This window comes from Phoca vitulina, unplaced genomic scaffold (assembly GCF_004348235.1).
Source record: "Phoca vitulina isolate PV1807 unplaced genomic scaffold, GSC_HSeal_1.0 scaffold13, whole genome shotgun sequence".
Lineage (NCBI taxonomy): Eukaryota > Metazoa > Chordata > Mammalia > Carnivora > Phocidae > Phoca > Phoca vitulina.
The window spans coordinates 3,625,980-3,648,474 of NW_022589716.1; the positions used below are offsets into that span (position 1 = coordinate 3,625,980).

At 46.7% G+C, this 22,495-nt stretch overlaps 1 protein-coding gene across 1 annotated transcript in view; it reads right to left on the bottom strand.

The window, feature by feature from the left end:
* SUGP1 (SURP and G-patch domain containing 1) overlaps positions 1 to 22,495 on the bottom strand; it is a 32,230-nt gene that overhangs the window by 4,316 nt on the left and 5,419 nt on the right. Inside the window, exons 3-8 of the mRNA XM_032412530.1 lie at positions 20,585 to 20,685; positions 18,540 to 18,740; positions 16,349 to 16,472; positions 15,717 to 15,817; positions 14,653 to 14,776; positions 6,083 to 6,438 (exon numbers count right to left, since the gene is read on the bottom strand). Of these exons, the coding sequence (XP_032268421.1) occupies positions 6,083 to 6,438; positions 14,653 to 14,776; positions 15,717 to 15,817; positions 16,349 to 16,472; positions 18,540 to 18,740; positions 20,585 to 20,685 (1,007 nt within the window). The remainder of the gene's footprint in view (positions 1 to 6,082; positions 6,439 to 14,652; positions 14,777 to 15,716; positions 15,818 to 16,348; positions 16,473 to 18,539; positions 18,741 to 20,584; positions 20,686 to 22,495) is intronic.

Here is a 22,495-nt window from a genome sequence, read left to right on the forward strand (position 1 = left end):
ACCACCCCTCAGGCGGTAGCTTCCTGAGGGAGAAGTTGGGCAAACGGGGGTACAGAGGCCCTTCTGGCATGTGCAAAGAGCCAGGTCCTCCCAGTGCACCAGGGTTGGGGCCTTGCCTGTAAGAACCACCCACAAGTGCTCCTTGAGCCCATGCTTATACCCCAATACCTCCTAGAAGGTCTGTGTGGGAGCCCTGTGAACCGGGCAAGGGAGTCAAGGTTTGAGCAGCCCGCTGCGTGCCTGGAGCGCGCCCATTGTCCTTCTCCTCGGACCACTTTTCCAGCAAGCAAGGAGATGGGGGCTGCTCACACTCCCCCAGGGACACGGACCAGTGGGACTTAACCCTGGATGGGAGCCTTTGGAGCCTGTGCCTGCACACTAGACCACAGGGGGAGGCTTCCTCGCCAGCGGGGAGCTGGGGCCAGGCCTCGGGGAGTGGGTTCAGAATCACGGCACACACACATCAGAACAGCACTCACCACCGAGCACCCTCCATTTCAGTGGGCACCAGAGTTTGACACCTGATGGCAATCCGACCTGAGACACCCTCAATCCTGGGGAGAAATGCTATCTAGAACCCCAGGGAGTAGGAGAATCTTCACTAGCTTTTCTCCTTGGACTGGAAGACCACCCTCAGAGCTGGACGGACAAGGCCAACAGGCTGGCCACATGACTTGGGTCAGCTGCCTTCCCCCTCCGCCCATCTTTGCAAAAGAAATGTAGGTGTCAGCGCCAGGGCACATATGACTCCTCTATGTACTTGTGTGTCCAGGGGCAAGGGCGTGGAGAGGGTTCTGCCTGCAGTGCAGGCTGCGTGGAGGGCAGTGAGCCAGAGGCCATGAGACAGCCTCTCTCAGTCACCCATTCTCACCTGCAGAACGGGAGGACAACAGACTCCCCAACCTGGTGGGTTTGTGGTAGAAAAGGAGAAATGAGACTACACGCTGTCAAGGAGGCGGATGTTGGAGCGGATTGTGCAAAACTGACTGTGGTAATCACGGTGCTTATCATCATGCATTTCCTGAGCTTTCTTTGACAAGAATGGTTCCAAGTACTTTAAATTAAGGGAGAGAACAGGATCCATCTATATTCTGTCTATAAGAGACTCACTTTCGATACAAAGTCACAAACAAGTTGAAAGTGAAAGGACAGAAAAATATACTCCACGCAAACAGTAACCAAGAGTGAGCTGGGATGGCCATACTAGCATCAGACAAAATAGACTTCCAGCTAAAAAAGGTTACAAGAGACAAAGAAGGAGGTTCTATGTTGATAAAAAAATTTGAAACAGTAAGAAGATATAACGAGTATATAGCAAAAATTGACAAAACCGAGGAGAGAAATACACAGTTCTACAATAACAACTGGAGACTGCACTGACCCATTTTTAATTAGGGACAGGTATCTAGATAGAAAATCAATAAGGATATAGAAGATTAAACACTAGAACCAGTGAGACCTAACAGACGCATACAGAACATGCAACCCAACAATGGCAGAATGCAGTGCACATGGAACATTCTCCAGGATAGATTACATGTGAGGCTATAAAAACGAGTTTTAATAAATTTTAAAAGACTGAATTCATACCAAGTATCTTTTTTGATCACAATGGAATGAAACTAGAAATCAGTAACAGAAGGAAAATTGGAAAACTCACAAATATATGGAAATTAAACACTCTTAAACAATCAATGGATCAAAGAGGAAATCACCAAGAGAGATTAGAAAAATTTAAGAGATGAAGGAACACGAAAGCACGAGATAGCAAAACTGATGGGACTGAACAAAAGCAGTGCTACAAGAGAAATGTATAGCTATAACTGCACATAATTAAAAGGAATTATCTCCAATCAATAACCTAACCGTACACCTTAAAGAACTAGAAAAAGAAAAGCAAACTAATTCCAGAGCTAGCAGAGAGAAGGAAATAAATAACAGAATGAAGATATAAGATGTGGGGAATAGAAATATAATATAGAAAATCCACGAAACCAAAAGTTGGTTTTTTGAAAAGATCAACAAAATTGACATACCTTTAGACAGACTAAGGAAAAAAAGAAAAGACTCATTAAAATCAGAAATGAAAGAGGGGATATTACGAATGACTTTACAGAAATAAAAAGGAATTGTAAAAAATTACTATGAACACCTGTTAAGCCAACAACTTGGATAACCTAGATGAAGTGAACCAATTCCTAGAAATGTATAAACCACCAAAACTAACTCAAGAAGGAAGAGAAAACCTAAACAGACTTATAGCAAGGAAGGAGATTGAATCAGCAATCAAAAACCTCCCAACAGGGGTGCCTGGGTGGCTCAGTCGTTAAGCGTCTGCCTTCAGCTCAGGTCATGATCCCAGGGTCCTGGGATCGAGCCCCGCATCGGGCTCCCTGCTCGGTGGGAAGCCTGCTTCTCCCTCTCCCACTCCCCCTGCTTGTGTTCCCTCTCTCGCTGAGTCTCTCTCTGTCTTATAAATAAATAAATAAAATCTTTAAAAACAAAAACAAAACAAAACAAAAAACCTCCCAACAAAGAAAAGCCCAGAACCAGATGGCATTACTGGTAAATTCTACCAACCATTTAAAAGAACAATTAATGCTAATAATTCTTCTCAAACTCTTCTAAAAAACTGGAGGGAATATTTCCTAACTCATTCCATAACACTAGTATTACCCTGATACCAAAAGCTGACAAAGACACCACAAGAAAACCATAGACCAACATTCCTTATGAATATAGATGCAGACGTACGCAACAAAATACCAGCAAACTGAATATAATAGCATGCTAAAAGGATTATTCACCATGACCAAGTGGAGTTTATCCCAGATATGCACGGGTGGTTTAAATAGAGTGCTGGTACCAATTCCAAAGTGTGTGTGTGGGTGGAGGGAAGGTTCCCTACACCAACGAGCAATTCTCAGACACCTGCTGGGTGTCCAATAGGCCAACTCAGTTCTAACACTACCCACCAGAAGGTAGCATAGGATTCCATGGGTTAAGGGGTCAGTCTTGTTAGACTGCTCCCCCCGCCTCCCCAGCCAACTTTAGTCACCAACTATAAGCCCAAGTCATCACCTATGCTGCTGACTGGCTGTAGATCAGAGGTTCCAATGATCCCCCTCCTGGGTTCAATTAATTTGCTATACTGGCTCACACAACTCAGAAAAACATTTTACTTACCAGGTTACTGCTTTACTTATATATTATAAATGGATATAAGTTAGGAAAGCCAGATGGAAAAGACGCCCTCGGCAAGGTATGGGGAAAGCGCCCAGAGCGTCTATGCTCTCTCGAGCACACCACTCTCCCTGAACCTCCATGTGTTCACCAACCTGGAAGCTCTCTGAACCCTGTCTCTTTGGGTTTTTATGGAGACTTCACCACATAGGCATGATTGATAAAATCACTAGCTGCTGTTGACTGATTCAACCTCCAGCCCCTCTCCCCTCCCTGGAAACTAGGAGGTGGGACAGAAAGTTCCAACCCTCTATTCATGGTTGGATCCCCTGGCCACCAACCCCCATCCTTAGGTGCTTTCCAAAAGTCACCTCAGTAACATAAACCCACTTGTGGTGGAAAGGGGCTTATTATAAACAACAAGACCCCCATTTCACCTTTATGGCTCTGAAGCATTTTCATGAACTGAGGACGGAGACCAAATAATACAACAAAAGATGCTCCCACTGCTCTTATCACTCAGGAAATTCCAAGGGCTTTGGGAGGAACTGTGAGCCAGGAACTGTGAACAAAGACCAAATACATATGAGAAATATTATTTTGGTCATCTGAATGGCCAAATATGTATTTCTAATAAACCACAATATCACATGGTTCAATATAAGAAAATTAACCAATGTAATACACCACATTAACAGACTGAAGGAAAAAACCCATCCAATCATTTCAACTGATACAGAGAAAGCATGTGACAAAATCTTATACCCCTCCATGATAAAAACATTCAATAAACTAGGAACAGAAAGGAACTTCCTCAACATGATAAACATATAGCTAACATCATACTCAATAGTAAAAGACTGAAAACATTCCCCCTAAGATCAGAACAAGTCAAGGATGCCCATTTTCCCCACCTCTATTCAACTTAGTACTGGAAATGCTAACTAGAGCAATTAGGCAAGAAAAAGAAATAAGAGGCATCCCACTTGGAAAACAAGAAGTAGAATTATCTCTACTTGCAGATAACATGATCATAATTATACACACAGGAAAACCTAAGGAATCCACCAAAAGATTGTCAGAGCTAATAAGTGAATTCAGCAAAGTTGGAGGATCCAACATCAACATGCAAAAATCAGTTTTATTTCTATACATTAGCAACAAACAATCCTAAACGAAAATTTAAAAAGCAATTCCGTTTACAATAGTCTCAGGAAAAAAAAAAAATCACTTAGGAACAAATTTAACCAAGGAAGTGTCAGACATGTACAATGAAAACTACAAAACATGTTGAAAGAAATTAAAGATCTAAATAAATGGAAAGACATCCTGTGTTCACAGTCTGGAAGACTGGTTGTTGTTGCTGTTGTTGTTGTAAGGAAGACTTAAGTATTGTTATCGTGTCCATACTGCCCAAAGCAATCTATAGACTCAAGGCAATCCCTATCAAAATCCCAACAGTGTTTTTGCAGAAATGGAGAAGCCCATCTGAAAATTCAAGACCCTCAATAGCCGAAGCTTGAAAAAGAAAAAGTTGGAAGACTCACACTCCCAATTTCAAAACTTACCACAAAGCTACAGTAATCAAAACAGTTGGTACTGACCTAAGGACAGACACACAAACCAGTATAACAGAATAGAGAGCCCAGAAATAAACCCTTACATCTAAGGACAACTGATTTTTGACAAGGGTGTCAAGACCATTCAATGGGGAAAGAAAAGTCTCTTCAACAAATGGGGCTGGGAAAACTGGATCTCCACATGCAAGAGAGTAAGTTGGATCCTTAGCTTATATCATATATAAAAATTGCCTCAAAATAGATCAAAAGTCCCAAAACTATAAAAAACTTAGAACATTGGGGCAAATCTTCACGACCTTGAATTTAGCTATGGTCTCATAAATGAAACCAAAAGCACAGGCAACAAAAGAAAAAATAAATGGAACTTAGTCAAAATTTAAAACTTCTGTGCATCAAAGAACACTATCAAGAGAATAAAAAGACAATCCACAGAATGAGAGGATATATTTGCAAACCATGTATCTGAATAGGAGGTTACTATCCAGAATATATAAAGAACTCCTACAACTCAACAACAAAGACAGCCCAATTTAAAAGTGGGCAAAGGAGGGGCGCCTGGGTGGCTCAGTCGTTAAGCGTCTGCCTTCGGCTCAGGTCATGATCCTAGGGTCCTGGGATCGAGCCCCGCATCGGGCTCCCTGCTCTGCGGGAAGCCTGCTTCTCCCTCTCCCACTCCCCCTACTTGTGTTCCCTCTCTCGCTGTGTCTCTGTCTGTCAAATAAATAAATAAAATCTTTAAAAAAAAAAAAAAAAGTGGGCAAAGGATTAAAATAGACATTTCTCCAAATAAGCTATACAAATGACCAATTAGCACATGAAAGATGCTCAATACCATCAGACATTAGGGAAACACAATTCAAAACTACAACGTGACTCCACTTTACACCTGCTGGGATGGCTATTATATAAAGGCAAGGATGTGGAGAAATGGGGACCCTTGTGCACTGCTGGTGGGACTATCAAATGGTGCAGCTGCTGTAGAAAATAGTTTGGCGGTTCCTCAAACAGAATTACCATACGACCCAGTGATTCCACTCCTAGGTACAGACCCAAGAGAATCAAAATCAAGGATTCAAATAGTACTTGTAGACCAATGTTCACAACAGCACTATTTACAGTTGCCAAAAGGTGGAAAAACCCACGTGTTCGTCAACTGATTAATGGATAAACAGTGTAGTCCATCCATGAAATGGAATATCATTCAGCCATAAGGAATGAAACTCTGACATATGCTACAACACAGAGGAAGCGTGGAAACATTATCTGAGTGAAAGAAGCCAGGCTATCCTGACAGAGGTGGGGGAAGGGGGTCAGCGCACCTGACAGAGGTGAAGGAGAGGCGTCTACATCCCTCTGTACCAGCTCAGCGGGTGGGAGTTCCACCTTGTCCTCTTCGGGCCCCCACCGGCTCTTCCGCTTCTTTTTCACAGTGGCTGTGGTGGTTGGCTTCCCGGGGATGGCCGGAGCTGGGGTGACTGCAGGCGAGGGGGCAGATGAGGCAGGGCAGGCAGCAGCTGGGGGCAAGGACCCCGATGGGGTGTCAGGAGGGGATTTGCGTTTCAGGCTGAGGTCAGGTGCCATGGGAGTGCCTGTGGGGCCAGCCTTAGCTTTCCGGAACTCTTCCAGCTTCTGTCGGTAGTATTTGTACCCCTGGCTGTTGGGTTCATATAGAAAGCTGCAAAGAAGAGTTGGGGGGGGGCACACCGTCAGCTGGGCCCAAGCCCCCTGCCTGACTCTGGACAGGAGCAGCTTGGGCCTTGTGCATATGTGTCCAGGTTAGCCAGGGTCATAGGAGGGTTGAGGTCTCCACCATGACCTCCCGCACTGCCAGACTTCAGTGGCTTCTGGCTCTGGTGGCCCAAGCTTGAGGAACTCAAGCTCATGCTTGTTACCATGCCATTCCTGTGAGCCACTGGTCACTCCGAGTCCCTACACCATCTCTATCAGGCACCCATCACAACATATTTGACTCCCTGCTTCAAAGGAAAAAGGGGTGGGCTCTGTCAGACCTCCCCAGGCTCTGCAAGGCTTCTTCCCCTGCTGTTCTAGATGAGCACACTGGTGCCTTCAAACCAAGAAATCCTGAGTTGGGAGAGATACCTGGTGTCAGAAAGGGCAGGATTTGTCCCAAACCTGACAGCTTGGAAAATCTGTGCTTCTCTCTGATGTACCCCTGAGAGACATCAATAGCAAATGGAGGCAAAACAGAAACACTGAACATCAGAATGGACAGGGACTGGACTCCAAGTGAAGGGCAAAAGCCCCCACCTCACTGGAAGTTGAAGGTGCCCCTGGTCTTTCCCCACCAACGCCAGTCCCAAGTGTGAAGCAGGTGGGGCTGGGTTCAGAGTTGGCAGAAACTATGGCTCCCTCTGCACCTGCCCAGCATCTATCAGATTATGCATGTCTTGAGCTGACAGTCCCACCTCTGTGGTCCACACCAGACGGAAGAGTCACAGCTCAGCTCCATGAAGCAAAACCTGTGCACAGCATGAGCTACACAAGGTCTCGACAGGAGGGGCTAGACCTGCACTCATGGGTCTTGAGGTTCTGGTCACAGCATAATGCTCTGCTGTGAAAGCAATGTGCAGGCTCAAGGATGCTGTAAATTCTTTTCATACAAGAAAGACAGCAAAAAGAAACATAGACGGTTTCTATGTGTCTACATGAGAGCCAGGAAGGGGCAGAAGGACCCCAGCCCAGCTAACATCAGTACCTAAGATGGGATAGAAGGACAGGGAGATGGTGGCATCTCCTCTGCCCTCCTTCGTACTTCTTCGCCCTAGAGGTAGACAGTGTGAACAGATCTACTTCTATTAAAGAAATGGAGTGCGATGCCTGGTTGGCTCAGTCAGTAGAGCATGTGACTCTTGATCTTGGGGTTGTGGGTTCGAGCCCCACGTTGGGTGCAGAGATTACTTAAAAATAAAATCTTAAAAAAAAAAAAAAAGAAACTGAGTAAGTAATAACCTTTCAAAAACAGAAAGCACTAGGCCTAGGAGTTCACTGGTGAATTCTACCAAATATTTAAGGAAAAAATTATATCAATTCTCTACAAGCCCTTTCAGAGGATAGAAGAAAGAATACTTCCTAACTCATCCAATTACCCTAACCAAACCTACCAAAACCAAACAAAGATATCACAAGAAAACTACAGACCAATATCTCTCATGAACATAGATGGGAAAACTCTCAACCAAGTATTAGCAAACTAAATCCAGAAATGTATAAGAATTATAGGGGGATGGGGGGACAGACGATATACGTGAAGATTAAGAGGTCCAAACTTCCAGTCATAAATAAGTCATGGGGATGAAAAATATAGCATAGGAAATAGAGTCAATAATATTATAATAACTTTGTGTGGTAACACGTGGTAACTACCCTTCTCATCATGAGCATTTCGTGATGTTATATAATTGTCAAATCACTATGTTGTACACCTGAAACTATGTATTATATGTCAACTATACTTCAAATAACATTTTTTTTAATTTTAAAGAATTATACAGAGTGGGATTTATTCCGGGCAAAAAAAAGAAAGAAAGAAAGAAGATCAGCAAGCCTTAAGAGGTAGTGCCTAAGGAAAGTGGATGAGGTGAGGATATATCACATCTGCGAGAAACAAGGGAATAAGGCATTTTTTTTCTCAAACTTTTTCTGAGCCTCTAGTTTGAACCTGTTGTTGATCTCAGTAGAAGGAATGAAAGTGAATAAACACTGTGATCTTTCATTATAAAAAAAAAAGGGCAATCCATCACAACAATAAGTTAAAAAAGAAAAATCACATAATCATACCAATGGCTGCAGAAAAAGCCTTTGACAAAACCCAACACCCATTCATGATAAAAATACTCAGTAAACTAGGAACATAAGAGAACTTTCTTAACTTGATAAAAAGAGTATCTACAAAAAACCCTACAGCTTACATCATACTTAATAGTGAGAAAACCAGAAGTTTTCCCACTAAGAATGGAAACAAGGCCAGAATATCCCACCTCACCAATGAGTTTCAACACTGTACTAGAAGTCTTAGCTAATGCAATAAGAAAAGGTAAGAGCAAGTATACTCAGAAAGAAGAAATAAAACTGTCTCTGCTCACAAATAACATGATCATCTATATAGGAAAAAACTGATTAAAAAACTCCTGGAACTGGGCGCCTGGGTGGCTCAGTTGGTTAAGCGACTGCCTTCGGCTCAGGTCATGATCCTGGAGTCCCGGGATCGAGTACCGCATCGGGCTCCCTGCTCAGCAGGGAGTCTGCTTCTCCCTCCGACCCTCCTCCCTCTCATGCTCTCTGTCTCTCATTCTCTCTCTCTCAAATAAATAAATAAAATCTTTAAAAAAATAAAAAATAAAAAAATAAAAAACTCCTGGAACTAATATGTGATTGTAACAAGGCTGCAAGATACAAGGTTGATATACAAAAGTCACCTGCTTTCCTATATTCCAGGAATGAACAAGTGGATTTGAAATTAAAAACACAATACCATTTACATTAGTACACAAAAAAATGTAGTATTTAGGTATAAGTCTACAAAATATGAACAGATTCTATATAAGGAAAACTACACAACTCTGATGAATGCATTCAAAGAACTAAATAACTGGAGAGATATTCCTTGATTATAGATAGGAAAACTCAATATTGTCAAGATGTTGCTTCTTTCCAACTTGATTTACAGATTCAGTGCCATCTAAGTCAAAATCCCAAGTTATTTTGTGGATATTGACTGATTCTAAAGCTTATACAGGCACAAAAGACCCATTAATAGCCAACACAATATTGAACAAGAACAAAGTTGGAAGACTGACATGACCAGATTTCAAGGCTTACTGTAAGCTACCGTATCAAGGCAGTGCGGTATTACTGAAAGAATAGACAAACGGATCAATAGAACAAAGGGCCCAGAAATAAACCCATATAAACATGGTCAACTGATCGTTGACAAAGGAGCAAAGACATTCTTTTCAACAAATGGTACTGGGGGACTGGACATCCACATGCAAAAAAAAAAAAAGAATCTAGACACACACCTCACACCCTTCACAAAAATTAACTAAAAATGGATCATAGATTTAAATGTAAAATGCAAGGCTATAAGGCTCCTAGAAGATAACACAGGAGAAAATCTAGATGACTTCATGGATGGTGATGACTTTTTAGATAGACTCAAGGCACAATCATGAAAGCCACTGATAAGCTGGACTTCATTAAAATTTATTTCTTTTAAAGATTTATTTATTTGAGAGAGAGAGAGAGCACAAACAGGTGGTGTGACAGGCAGAGGGAGAGGGAGAAGCAGGCTCCCCGCTGAGCAGAGAGCCCAATTTGGAGGACTCCAGGATCATGATCTGAGCTGAAGGCAGATGCTCCAACGACTGAACCACCTAGGTGCCCCTAAAATTGAAAACTTCTGCTGTGCAAAAGCCACACTATCAAGAGAAGATACACCACTAACTGGGAGATAATATTTGCAAAAGACACATTTGATAAAAGGACTATGATCCAAAATATACAAAGAACTCTTAAAACTCAACAATAAGAAAACAAATAACCCAATTAAAAAACGAGCCGATGATACACAGATGGCAAATAAGCATACAGAAAGATGTTCCACAACATATGTCATCAAGAAAATGGAAATTAAAACAACACTGAGATACCACTACACATGTATTAGAATGGCCAAAATCCAGAACACTGAGAACATCAAATGTTGGCGAGCAGGTGGAGCAACAGGAACTCTCACTCACTGCAGAGGGAAATGCAAATGATACAGCCACTTTGGAAGACAGTTTGGCAGTTTCTCACAAAACTAAACGTACCATGTGATCCAACAATCACGTTTCTTGGTATTTACTCAAGAGTTGAAAACTTATGTCCCTACAAAACCCTGCGCACAGATGTTTATAACAGTTTCCTTCACAATCGCCAAAATTTGGAAGCAATCAAGATGTTCTGCTGTAGCTAAATGAATAAACTGTGGGACATCCAGACAATGGAATATTATTCAGTGCTAAAAAGAAATGAACTGTCAAGCCATATAAAGACATGGAAGGATCAGTCTTAAATCCAAGCCAAAGAAGCCAATCTGAAAAGACTACATACTATATGACTCCAATTATATAACATTTTGGAAAAGGCAAACTATGGAATCGGTAAAAAGATCAGTGGTTGCCAGGAGTTGGGGAGGAAGAAGGGATGAATATGTGGAACATGGGTGATTTTAGGGCAACAAGAATACTTTATATGATGCCATAATGATGGATACATGTCATTGTATATTTGTCCAAACTCAGAAGGTACAACGCCAAGAGTGAACCCTAAAGTTAACTGTGGAGTCTGGGGGATTATGAAATATCAAAGTAGCTTCATCAACTGTACTACTCTAGTGGGGAATGTTGATAATAGGGGAGGCTGTGCACGTGTAGAGGCAGGGGCATGTGAGAAATCTCTGTACCTTCCCTTCAATTTTGCTGTGAACCTAAAACTGCCCTAAACAAAAATGACATCTTAAAAAAAGTTAAGAGAGGGGTGTCTGGGTAGCTCAGTTGGTTAAGCGACTGCCTTCGGCTCAGGTCATGATCTTCAGGTCCTGGGATCGAGCCCCACATCGGGCTCCCTGTTCAGCAGGGAGTCTGCTTCTCCCTCTCCCTGCTACTCCGCCGGCCTATGCTCTCTCTCTGTCAAATAAATAAATATTATTAAAAAAAAAAAAAAAAGTTGAGAGAGGGGAGCCAGGGTGGCTCAGTCAGTTAAGGGTCTGCCTTTGGCTCAGGTCATGATCCCAGGGTCCTGGGATCGAGCCCCGCATCGGGCTCCCTGCTCAGCGGGGAAGTCTGCCTCTCCCTCTGCCTCTCCACTGGCTCTTGCTCTCTCTCTCTCTCAAATAAATAAATAAAATCTTAAAAAAAAAAAGTTAAGAGACAAAAGCAAAAGAATTTTCTAAGAGGGAAGGGAAAAGTTGGCTGGATGTGAAAAAAGACGCTTGGCAACCAGGAGGGGTCGGATACGAATTTAAGGCTATCTGGTTTCTATATTCTGATTTAAAAGATTTTTTAACTTGACAACATAAGACTTTCCTGTTAAAATGGCACGGAGTATGGTGGTGAAGGCACCTCCTCCCGCTGATCTCTGCCTCAGTTTCGTCCCCTGTAAGAGGCCAGCAACAGGGCTTGAAAAGAACAACGTGGCTCACCCGGGTGACAGGTTCAAGTGCTATGTGGCTCATGGTGGATGCTGTGCTTGTGCTAAACCTTCACCTAACTGATCTGATGGCCGCAATCCCACTGAGGAGATGCAGTTATTAAGAATTTAGCCCACTGAGGGACGCCTGGGTGGCTCAGTCGTTAAGCATCTGCCTTTGGCTCGGGTCATGATCCCAGGGTCCTGGGATCGGGTCCCGCATTGGGCTCCCTGCTGAGCAGGGGGCCTGCTTCTCCCTCTCCCTCTGCCTCTCACCCTGCTTGTGCGCGCGCACTCTCTCTCTCTGTCATATAAATAAATAAATAAAATCTTTAAAAAAAAAAAAAAGAATTTAGCCCACTAAGGCTGGACGTTCAATTTGTGACTCATTTTTCAAGATTACGGATGATGCTGTATTTAACATTTCTGGGGATGGCATCACAGAAGTGGGATGACCAGTCAAAGGAATGGGTGTTTCCAGTTTCTTTATAGATAAGCCATTGTTACAGATTGTTTCCCAAAACACAGAGCCGCTGGGGTGTGCCCGGCCCATGTGAGGAATCAGGAGGGCAGGGAAGGGCCAAGAGAGGCAAACACACGAGCAGTTCCTATTACATTTGGAAGGTGAAAAAAACTGCCTCACACCTGTCTCCATGTGGAGATTAAACAGATCATGCTGCTCACCTTTAGCCACTTCCCCACCAGGGACCCCAGGCTCTGCCTTTGCCCTGGCACCCCTTCTTCCCTCTGGCCTCATCACAGTAACACCCAACAAGCTGGGCAACCACCAGTGAAGCCCCACAGAGGACCCAGAGCTGCCTATGCCAAGAGCGTCTCTCAGTCCTGACCCCAGGGGGAAGGCTCGGCCAGTGCTGCTGGGCCCTGGACCTCCCTGACCCAGGAGAGCAGCCTGGGCTCGCAGCCTTGACAGAAATCCATAACCTTGCCCGCTTTACCTACCATAGATCTTTTCATAGTCAGTTCTACTTATGACGAGTGACGGCAAATTAAAGGTCCTTAAATAAACTTACTTAGGTAAACGGAGTTAAAAAAAAAAAAATGCAGTGACTTAAAGTAAAATATTAAGTCAATGCTGATTTGGGTGGTGCAGAGTGGTGGCCGGTATCACAATGTTGTGAGGAGATCTCAGGTGGATCTCTAGACCAGGCAGACCCCTCTCTTGAACTCCAGACCCAAACACCCCATGGCCCCCATGAGGGCTCCTGGCTGCCCAGGTACCACATACACAGATCCCTGAACTCCCCAGCAGCCGTCTCCCTGCCCTCGTCCACCGAGTCACTGAGCCTCGGCCCTCCCTCCCCTAGTCCCCACGGTTTTATCAGCACTGCCCCTCCGCCATGTTTCTCCTCTGCCTGTCTGCTTTGACCTGGTGTGCCTGTCCCCCCTTACAACTGTGGCCAGTGACCTTGGAAGCACACTTTACCCTGTCACTCTCTATGCGGACCCTCCAAAGGCTGTCAGTGAACACCTGCCCTCTGGGACCTGGCCCTGCCTGGCTCCAAGGCCCAGGGACACTGCATGCTGACGCTCGCCCTGCACGCCAGCCACATTGGCGCGGCACTCGGATCTCTGCTGCTTCATTCCTGCTTCCTTCGTCTTGAGTGCCCAATGGCATCTACAGCCACTGACTCAACTAGCCCAGACTGCTGCTCCTGGACTTCTTGTTACACATGCCATCACATCTCCTCGCTTTCTGAGTCGGAATTTGTGTTATGCATGGCCAAAAACATCCTCACGGGTGCATCATCCCCACATCAACTTCAGTATCCATCTCATAAGCCGCTGCTGGTCCCTACCAAGCAGCAGTGACTGCCCAGCCCCCACTCCAACACCCTTCCCCCCCAATAACCTCCCCCCAGCAAAGAGGTGCTGAACCCACCCAACTTGTGAAAAGGTAAACACAGACCCAGCCTGAGGGGCTGGGATGTGGCTGCATGGCTGGAGACAGCAGGGAAGCCAGGCTGTTCGTCCCAAGCCCTCCGTGGAACCTGTGTACAGGCTGAGGGTTCCCACTTCACAGAGCCTAAGGTACCACATTGCCACTTTCCTACCATTCCCCCACTGGATAGGTCTGACCCTACAAAAGCACAAAGTGAACAACACTTCTGGGAGTTTCTGCCCAAGAGCCTGGCCTGCTCCTAGCCTAGGGCTGCCATCTCTGTTAGAAAGGGAGCCAGGGGGGCACTAGAGACTTTCTCCATGAGGCCCGTTGAAAACAGGACACCCCAGGGCACCTGGGTGGCTCAGTCATTAAGCGTCCGTCTGCCTTTGGCTAGGTCATGATCCCAGGGTCCTGGGATCGGGCCCCGCATCGGTCTTCCTGCTCTGCGGGAAGCCTGCTTCTCCCTCTCCCACTCCCCCTGCTTGTGTTCCCTCTCTCGCTGTGTCTGTGTCAAATAAATAAAATCTTTAAAAAAACAAACAAAAAAACACACAAAAAACCCAAAACAGAACACCCGAAGGGTCCCCGCATGCCTGCCTCAGAGAGGATTTAGGCTCCGACAAGTAGTTGCCCATGGGGTGGCAGAGCTGGGCTTGGGGGTCAGAGCTCCTGGGCCCAACCCTGCCACATTCTGATTGTGGGACTCTGATATGTTGAGCCCACTGGGGGCAGGGGGTGGTGGTGCTGCGATCAGGGCATGTGTGGGGTCATCTCCCCGTTTAGTTCCCCTCTTACCTGAATGCCTGGTTCTCGCGGTTGTTCTGAAGAGCGATGGTTTCCACTTCTGGACCCCCGTCCACTATGAACCTGGCCAACTTTTCTGCAAGGTTCTTGGCCTCTTCGTCCTCTGGGGGTGAAACTTTAAGCAGGCTGTCAGTACTGAGCTCAACTCACCACACCCAACAGCCTAATTTCTGCTAAGAACCCCATGGGTAACAAGAGGGGTTTATTTTAGGAACAATGCAAAGAAAAACAGGCAAATGGGAATCAGATTACTGCACTGGGACCAAATACCAGAGTTAATATCACAATATATCTTGAGCCCCTGCCCCCACCCTGCACCCTGCCCCTTCCCGCCCCATAGATCATAGAACAGAATGTGAGAGAAGGTCTGGATCCAGGCTGGAGGGGAGATGGGAGCCCCACCTCAGTCTTTCTGCCAGGGGCTGCCCATCCAGGTCACACACGGAAGTGGGCCTGGCCCTCCTCTCCTGGGGAGAAGGTCAGGGCACAGGGCGGCAGGAGACAGACAAAACACACTGACCTCTGTGGCCTGTGTTTGGCCTAAACATCGATGCCCCTGCCACCCACTATAATCTGGCTGGGATTTTACTTCATGATGGCTGGAGACCAGCTAGCATCTCCCCCTCCCCTGATACTCATCCCATCAGGAGTTCACCAGCTGATCCCTTCTGTCCTCTATCCCCCTCCCCAAGGGTCAGGCACATTTGTCTTTAGGCTCTCAGTGCCAGACAGGCAGCAGCAGCTCATTAACACTTATTTAAATAACCAAGGACCAACAGACAAGCACTCCCCCCTCCACTCCATATACGCGCACAGAGCAACACTCTTGAACATAACAATGACCTTGACCTTCGCCCTCAGATTCTCCCTCACCTCAAACCACTGGTGAAGAGGGGCAATGCTGTTCCCAGCGTGACCCTGGCTGCCTGACAGGGCACAGACCTGGGCCCTAGGCACCACCCCATGCACCAGAGCCTCCCAGAACCCCGGTTCCACGTGGGATGTGGTTTGTCCACACACCTCCCCAGAACCTCCCACCCCCTCCACCCACTTACCTTTCTGAGAGGATGCCTGCAACTTCTGTGCCTCCTTTCTTATCTCAGCCACCTTCTTTCTGTAGTAGAGGAATTCCCTGCTATTCTTATCATGCAAAAACCTGGAGAGAAGTTTTGCAAAATAGACAGGAGGGTGAGCAGTGGGGATGGGCTGACTCAAGCAGCTTCTGAAGAACGTTGTGCAAAAGCAAGCTGGTGGGGCGCCTGGGTGGCTCAGTCGGTTAAGCATCTGCCTTCAGCTCAGGTCATGATCCCAGGGTTCTGGGATCAAGCCCCATGTCAGGCTCTTTCTCCCACTCTCTCTCTGCCCCTCTGCCCACTTGTGCGCGCGCGCTCTCTCTCAAATAAACAAAATCTTAAAAACATTAAAAACAAAAACAAAACAAAAGCAACCTGGTGAGCAGAGACACCTTGATGAGGCCCAAGATTAAGCCTCTGCACCACACCGGAGCTCCTGCGACCTCTGGTGTGAGTTAGAAAGCACTTGGAAACTCGGACCAGTGGTCTGGCCCACATGAACAAGCACCCAACCCCGACCAGCCTCAGTAACCAGTAGGGTTTTACAAGAACGCACGTACTACTGTGACAAGAACATTAAGCAGTGGTGGCCTTCCCCTCCCAAAAATACTTACGAAAACGCCGGGTTATCCTTGTAGTTCTCCATAGCTACTTTTTCTAACTCGGGGCCTCCTTCTGCCACAAAGCGGGCCAATTTCTCTATCACTTTCCGAGTCTCGGCTCCCTCTGGGGGTGAAACTTTAAGGAGGCTGTCAGTACTGGGGTTCAACTCACACACCCCACAGTCAACAGGCACACTCTCTCTATGGACCACAACGACAGAGGGGTGGGGGAGAAGAGGGTGAAATGCGGGAGGTTGTCGGGTGTCCTGAGTCCAAGCACAAAGCACTGTGACGAGGGGGAAGGCAGTCTAAACAGTCTTCGTGAGACACACTGGGCGGGAGGGAAGTGTGGGAGCCTCTGGGAGACCAAGCCGATCCCAAGCTCGGAGGGAGATGTCAGAAAACATAACCAGTCTCCCCTTTTTTTCTGAAATGCTTAATTCCTTTTATTTACCAGGGTTCAGTTTAACAAATTGGTTTCCTGTCACCTTCCAAGATGACAAATTCCTTTTAAAGTGTCATTACAAACTCTGACTTAAACACATCGACTGAGTTTCAATCCATTTTAAACATATCAGGTGGGTTTCAATCCATTGCAATTAATGTCATCACAGAAGCTCAATTGTCCCCTCTGCAGCTGGTAGAGCCTCTTCAGGAGTCTCTGATGGCCTCCTCGCTATCTGCTGGGACAGGGTGCTCCAGGATCATCTCATACACTTCCTGACCAGACCTAGAGCCAGCCATTTCTCCAAGAAGTCCTGGTGTCCATGAGGGAGAAAATGTGTCTCCAGACCACGCCAGGGGCGCTCACCGCAACAGGCTTAATCATTACCTCAGGGCCTTTACAGTGAACAGAGCTATAGAAATGTTCTTTTGTATTTGTATTAGCCTCCCCTTTGATCCGCATGGAACTTCCTTTTGTATTTTATTGCTGGCCCGTTCCTGAGGCATCTGTCGGCCAATTTACAGCTCATGTCCCTTTTATGACAACTCCCAGGAGAAATTTCTCCCTGCCACTGCCTAGGAATGTTCACTGCTCTCAGCAATAGGGCTAGACACTGAACCTGCAGCCAAACTTATTCCCCTTTTTGCCTTGGCTGCCAGGAAGCTGGGGGATGGGAGGTCAGGGACCTGTGGCCTGAGGAGGACCCTCAAGAGGTCCCAGGAACTTTCCGTAGCCACCTTTCCCCCTAGCCTTACGCTCTCCCTGAGTGCCTGGCAATGACTCTGACCTGTTTGACATTTACCAACACAGGTGCTTTTCTGAGGCCATGTCAACAGCAGGCCGTAAGAGGCCTCAATGCCCTTGAGACACTCACTGCCCCCTGTAAAGCATCACTTCTCAGCAGGGTACTGTCAGAGCTGCCGTGATGCCTCAGGAAACAGCCCCTTCCCTGGCTCCATCCTGACAGAGGTTGGCCATTGATCTGCTCAGATGCATGGCCATAAGCCGGCCCCCTCATTGAGAGTAACAAGTGTGAAGGCTGTCACAGCGTAACTATATGGTTATTTCAATCCGTCCTCGCCATCAAGGTGATAGGACCGTGTCAGCCTGTCTGGGGCAGAGGCGGCCCAGGCCTCCACATGGCTCAGGAGGCACTGAGGCCTCGTTCTGAATGCAGACGGAGTTAGCCACAGTGGGGGTGCTGCCACTGCCACCCCCACCCTCCTATACGACAGGGCCTGGACTGGCTCTCCAAGAAAAATGACCTTCCTTCCCCTGGGCAGGAAAGCGTGCCCTCCAACCTGTGGGCCTGGACCTCTGGCCCAAACTGGTGGGGACAATAACCCGCAATGGGAAGAGGCACTTCTGGTTCTCAGAGGGCTCAGAGAGTGTGCACCCAGACAGGGGAGCCATGGAAGCTCCTTCTCTCATGCTGGGATAAGGAGAGACACAAGTGAATATGCTCCTCCGAGAATACCCCTGCCCTGGCTGGAGACCAACCCACACGGGCAGAGGATGCTTCCCACGGCTCCCAGGTCAAAGTCCACAGTCTATAGCCCTCCACACTTCCCTTTCACTGCTCCCCAACACCCTTTCTTCACTCCCCCCAACCCTGGAGGGTCCCACGCTGGCCCCTGGCTCAGCCTGGAGGGCTAGCGGCCTCCCACCACTAGCCACACTTTCCCCGCTGACCATGGGTCCCACCCATGGAGCTGGAGGGGCAGTGGTCAAAGGAAGGTGGCAGCTCCCGCACCCTACCTTTGATCTCCAGCCACTGCTCGTAGTCTTCCTCCTCATCCTCATCAGGAGACTGGAAGACACTTGGGCGGCTGGCCACGGGCAGCTGCTTGGCATGCACATAGTTCTTCATCTGGCCTGGTGGGCTGCTGATGAGAGGGGGCCTCTTCCCAGGGCGGGGGAGTACTCGAGTGGGGGCACTGGGTGTGCTAGGTGGGGCATCTTGGGATAGAAAGAAAGACACCCATGCTCAAGGTCTGAGATGCACACTTTCCCATCTTCTCACCTAACATGGATGCGTGAGTGCATTAAGTAGGGCTGAGCCCTTGGCTTCCAGCATGGTGACTGGCAGGGAGTGGACACTCAGAGAGGACACCATCCTCGATTTATAGAAGAGGTCACTAAGGCTCAGAGAGGAATGATTTGTCACGGTCACCCAGCCTGGAGAAGAAAGGCTGGGCTCTGCAGGCAGCAGCTCTAGCAGAAGACTCCCTAACATTTGTGCCCAAAGCCCAGGGATGTGCCAGCTCTTCTGGATAAGGCCTGAATCCCCACACCTGGCTTATAATAATTCCCTCCAACTGTCGGTGGCCAGCTGGAGACAGCCTACTCAGGCTTTTCAAACACAGCTCCTGGCCTAAGATCTTGCAGTGAAGGGCTGATACAGTCCTTCCTCCCTCTCTGTGAGTGAATTTGGTCGTAGCTGTTTCCTAGAAAGACTGACAAAGACTGAAGGTCAGCTGTTTTGCCAGCAACTTTCTTACATTAAAAGTAAGCTGACTGAGGGGCGCCTAGGTGGTTCAGTTAATCATCCGACTTTTTTTTTTTTGTAAAGATTTTATTTATTTGACAGAGAGAGAGAGATAGCACAAGCAGGGAGAGGGGCCAAGGGAGAAGGAGGCTCCCCGCTGAGCAGGCAGCCGGCTAAGGGGTTCAATCCCAGGACCCTGGGATCATGACCTGAGCCAAAGACAGACGCTTAACGACTGAGCCACCCAGGTGGCTCTGAATCTTTTTTAAAAAACAAAATTAAGCTGGGGTGCCTGGGTGGCTCAGTCAGTTAAGCATCTGCCTTCGGCTCAGGTCATGATCTCAGGGTCCTGGGACCGAGCCCCGCATCGGGCTCCCTGCTCAGCCCCTCCCTCAGCTCCCTCTCCCCCTCCCCCCTACTCGTGCGGGCTCTCTCTGAAATAAAAATTTAAAAAAAAATTAAGCTGATTGGTAAACTACACAACCATAGACATGAGTGGACTCCCTGTAATCATGGAGCTCCTATGGGCCAGGTGGCCCTCCCACCTACGGATGGGGTCCCATCCCTCAAACCTAAGTTGCTCTCTAACCCACGCTGTGGTCCCACAGCCCTAGTGTTGGTTTGTAACCCTCCGGGGAGCTTCCCTGGTATAATCTGAACCTGGCCCCTATACTCAGAGAGCAGGGAGAGACCACAGAAAAAGGCAGGCCACTCCAGGTTGGTAAGTAGCTGTAATAAGCAAAAGGAACTTACATATGAGGCTTGTCTTGGGCAGCAGCAAAATGAATGGATCCCCGCACCCACCCACCAAATCTTAAAAGTTTATGGAGACCTTAAGTGGATTCAGTCACATATACTCACAGATGTTCTCAATACCACATCACTATCTCAAAGCTATGTGCTTGGAGTAGCTTCTGGAGAGACAAGGGAAACCCGCATTTCAAGCACAGGGGAGGGGGCAAGGGGCCTCTAAGTGCCAGCCAGTGTCCAGCTCACCGGTCAACTGGAGGGCATATCTTTTCCATGACATTCCCCAACACCCGGGGCATGTTTAGTCAGGCCCCTAACCCCTGGACTGAAACCTGGCTTATCTGTCTCTGCTCCTATGGGGTAAGCACCTTGAAGGCTAGGTCTGTGCTCCCCCTGACCATTTACTGTAGGGACGAACAGAATTCATCCCAATCAATGTGGGATGAGAGAAGTAAGTCTGAGGCAGGACCTGCTATTTCTGTGACGCCCAGCGACTCCCGGAGGAGAGAGCCAGCAGGGTGAGCCCCAGCAGAGGGAGACTCAGGAAGCGGGTGACAGCACTCACCTGTGCTGGTCTGCGCCTTCTGCAACTTCAGAAACTGCTGCAAGAAGCTGCCGTCATTAGCAAACTTGTTGGAAACGGAAGAGTTGTGTGCATTCGCAATTCTAGACCCGAGACAGAGGACAGAGAGGGTGAGCCACAAGAGGAGGGGCAGGGGCCTGCCTTACCCATCTCAGCCCCACACCCACCCCACGTTCTCACCTAATGGGACCCAAAACCCTGCCCCAAAGATGTCTGGGGACTACTGCGTACACAGAGTGGCCTTCGTAGTAATATGGAATAATCTTGTTCTAGTCAAAGCAATACTGTCTGTACTGGTGTTATCGCTACCTGTATACCGACCCTCCAGGTTCAAACAGTATCTGCAACAAGACAGCTCAGAAGCACCTGCTCCGCCTGCACAGCACCTGCGTACCTGTTAACTAATTATCTGGGCTGTTACTGGCTCCCATGTCTGTCTGCTCAGCTGGGTATCAGAGATTTCCAAGGCAGGGCCTGTGTCTATACCCACATGTGACTGCAGTTCCGGACCTGAGCCAGTCAGCACTTCTGCGGGTATCACAGGTGCACAGCAAAATACCGAAAGCAATCTCTTGGTGGAAGAATTACAGGGGAATTTTATATTCTTCTTATTATTTTTACACTCTCTTTCGTTTGCAAAACGTATGTTTAAACATCTAATTTCAACAAGTCAGCACTAAAGCAAACCCAGGAGCCCAAATGTTTAATTCAAATTCATTTTTCCTGATCATAAAAGCAACAGAGGTTTATTATGGTGCAAACGGGAACATAGAAAAATAGAAAGCAAAGGGAAACATCCAAAAGAGTCTCTTCCCCTCAGAACAGCCACTACTAACTCTTTGAGTTGTCCCCTAACTTAGAAACAGAAGGAAATAAGGCTACGATCATAGTATAGATCCTACTTCTTCCATTTTCTACTATAACATACCATCCTGCCCCAAACCTCAGAAATTCCTCATATATACTGCTTTCAAGGCCACACAACACTCCAATTTTTGATATTAGTTATTACAACTGCTATATATTTATATGTATTTATACATAATACATAACCTATTCATATACAATATATATTACATACAGTTACTATGTATTACATATACCATTACAATGTAATTATTATTAGTCACTGTTACACTCACACATCCAATAATTGGTAAAGGCTCAGGGAGCCCACAGGCCTAGCCTTTTTCTATTAAAATTAAGTTTTATTCTTCTAAAAATTCTAAAATTCTGAAAAGTCTTATTCTTCTAAAAATCTGTTGTAATGAACTAAAAATGGAAACAACTTAATCAACAAATAGCACTAGTTCAATAAATCACAGGACTTCCATAGGGCAGATGGAACAGCCCTGAATACTTAAAATTTTAGAGATAAAGCAATAAAGTACAATATTAAATGAAAAACAAAACAAAACAAAACAAAACAAAAGCAGGATATAAAACTACTACAAGGATGGTTAAGCATCCAACTCTTAATTTCTGCTCAGGTCATGATCTCAGGGCTGTGAGATTGAGCCCAGCATCGGGCTCAGCACTGAGCATGGAGCCTGCTTAAGATTCTCTCTCTCCCTCCCCCCTCCCTCTACCCCCCCAGGCCCCCTCCCCCAAAGAAAACCAAACAACAACTACAGTATGGCCCTATTTATGTCAAAAAATATTTGAATTAAAAATTGTTAGGGGCGCCTGGGTGGCTCAGTCAGTTAAGTAGCTGCCTTCTGCTCAGGTCATGACCCCAGGGTCCTGGGACTGAGCCCCAAGGCAGGCTCTCTGCTCAGCAGGAAGCCTGCTTCTCCCTCTCCCACTCCCCCCCTGCTTGTGTTCCCTCTCTCACTGTGTCTCTCTCTGTCAAATAAATAAATAAAATCTTAAAAAAAAAAAGGGAATAACCAT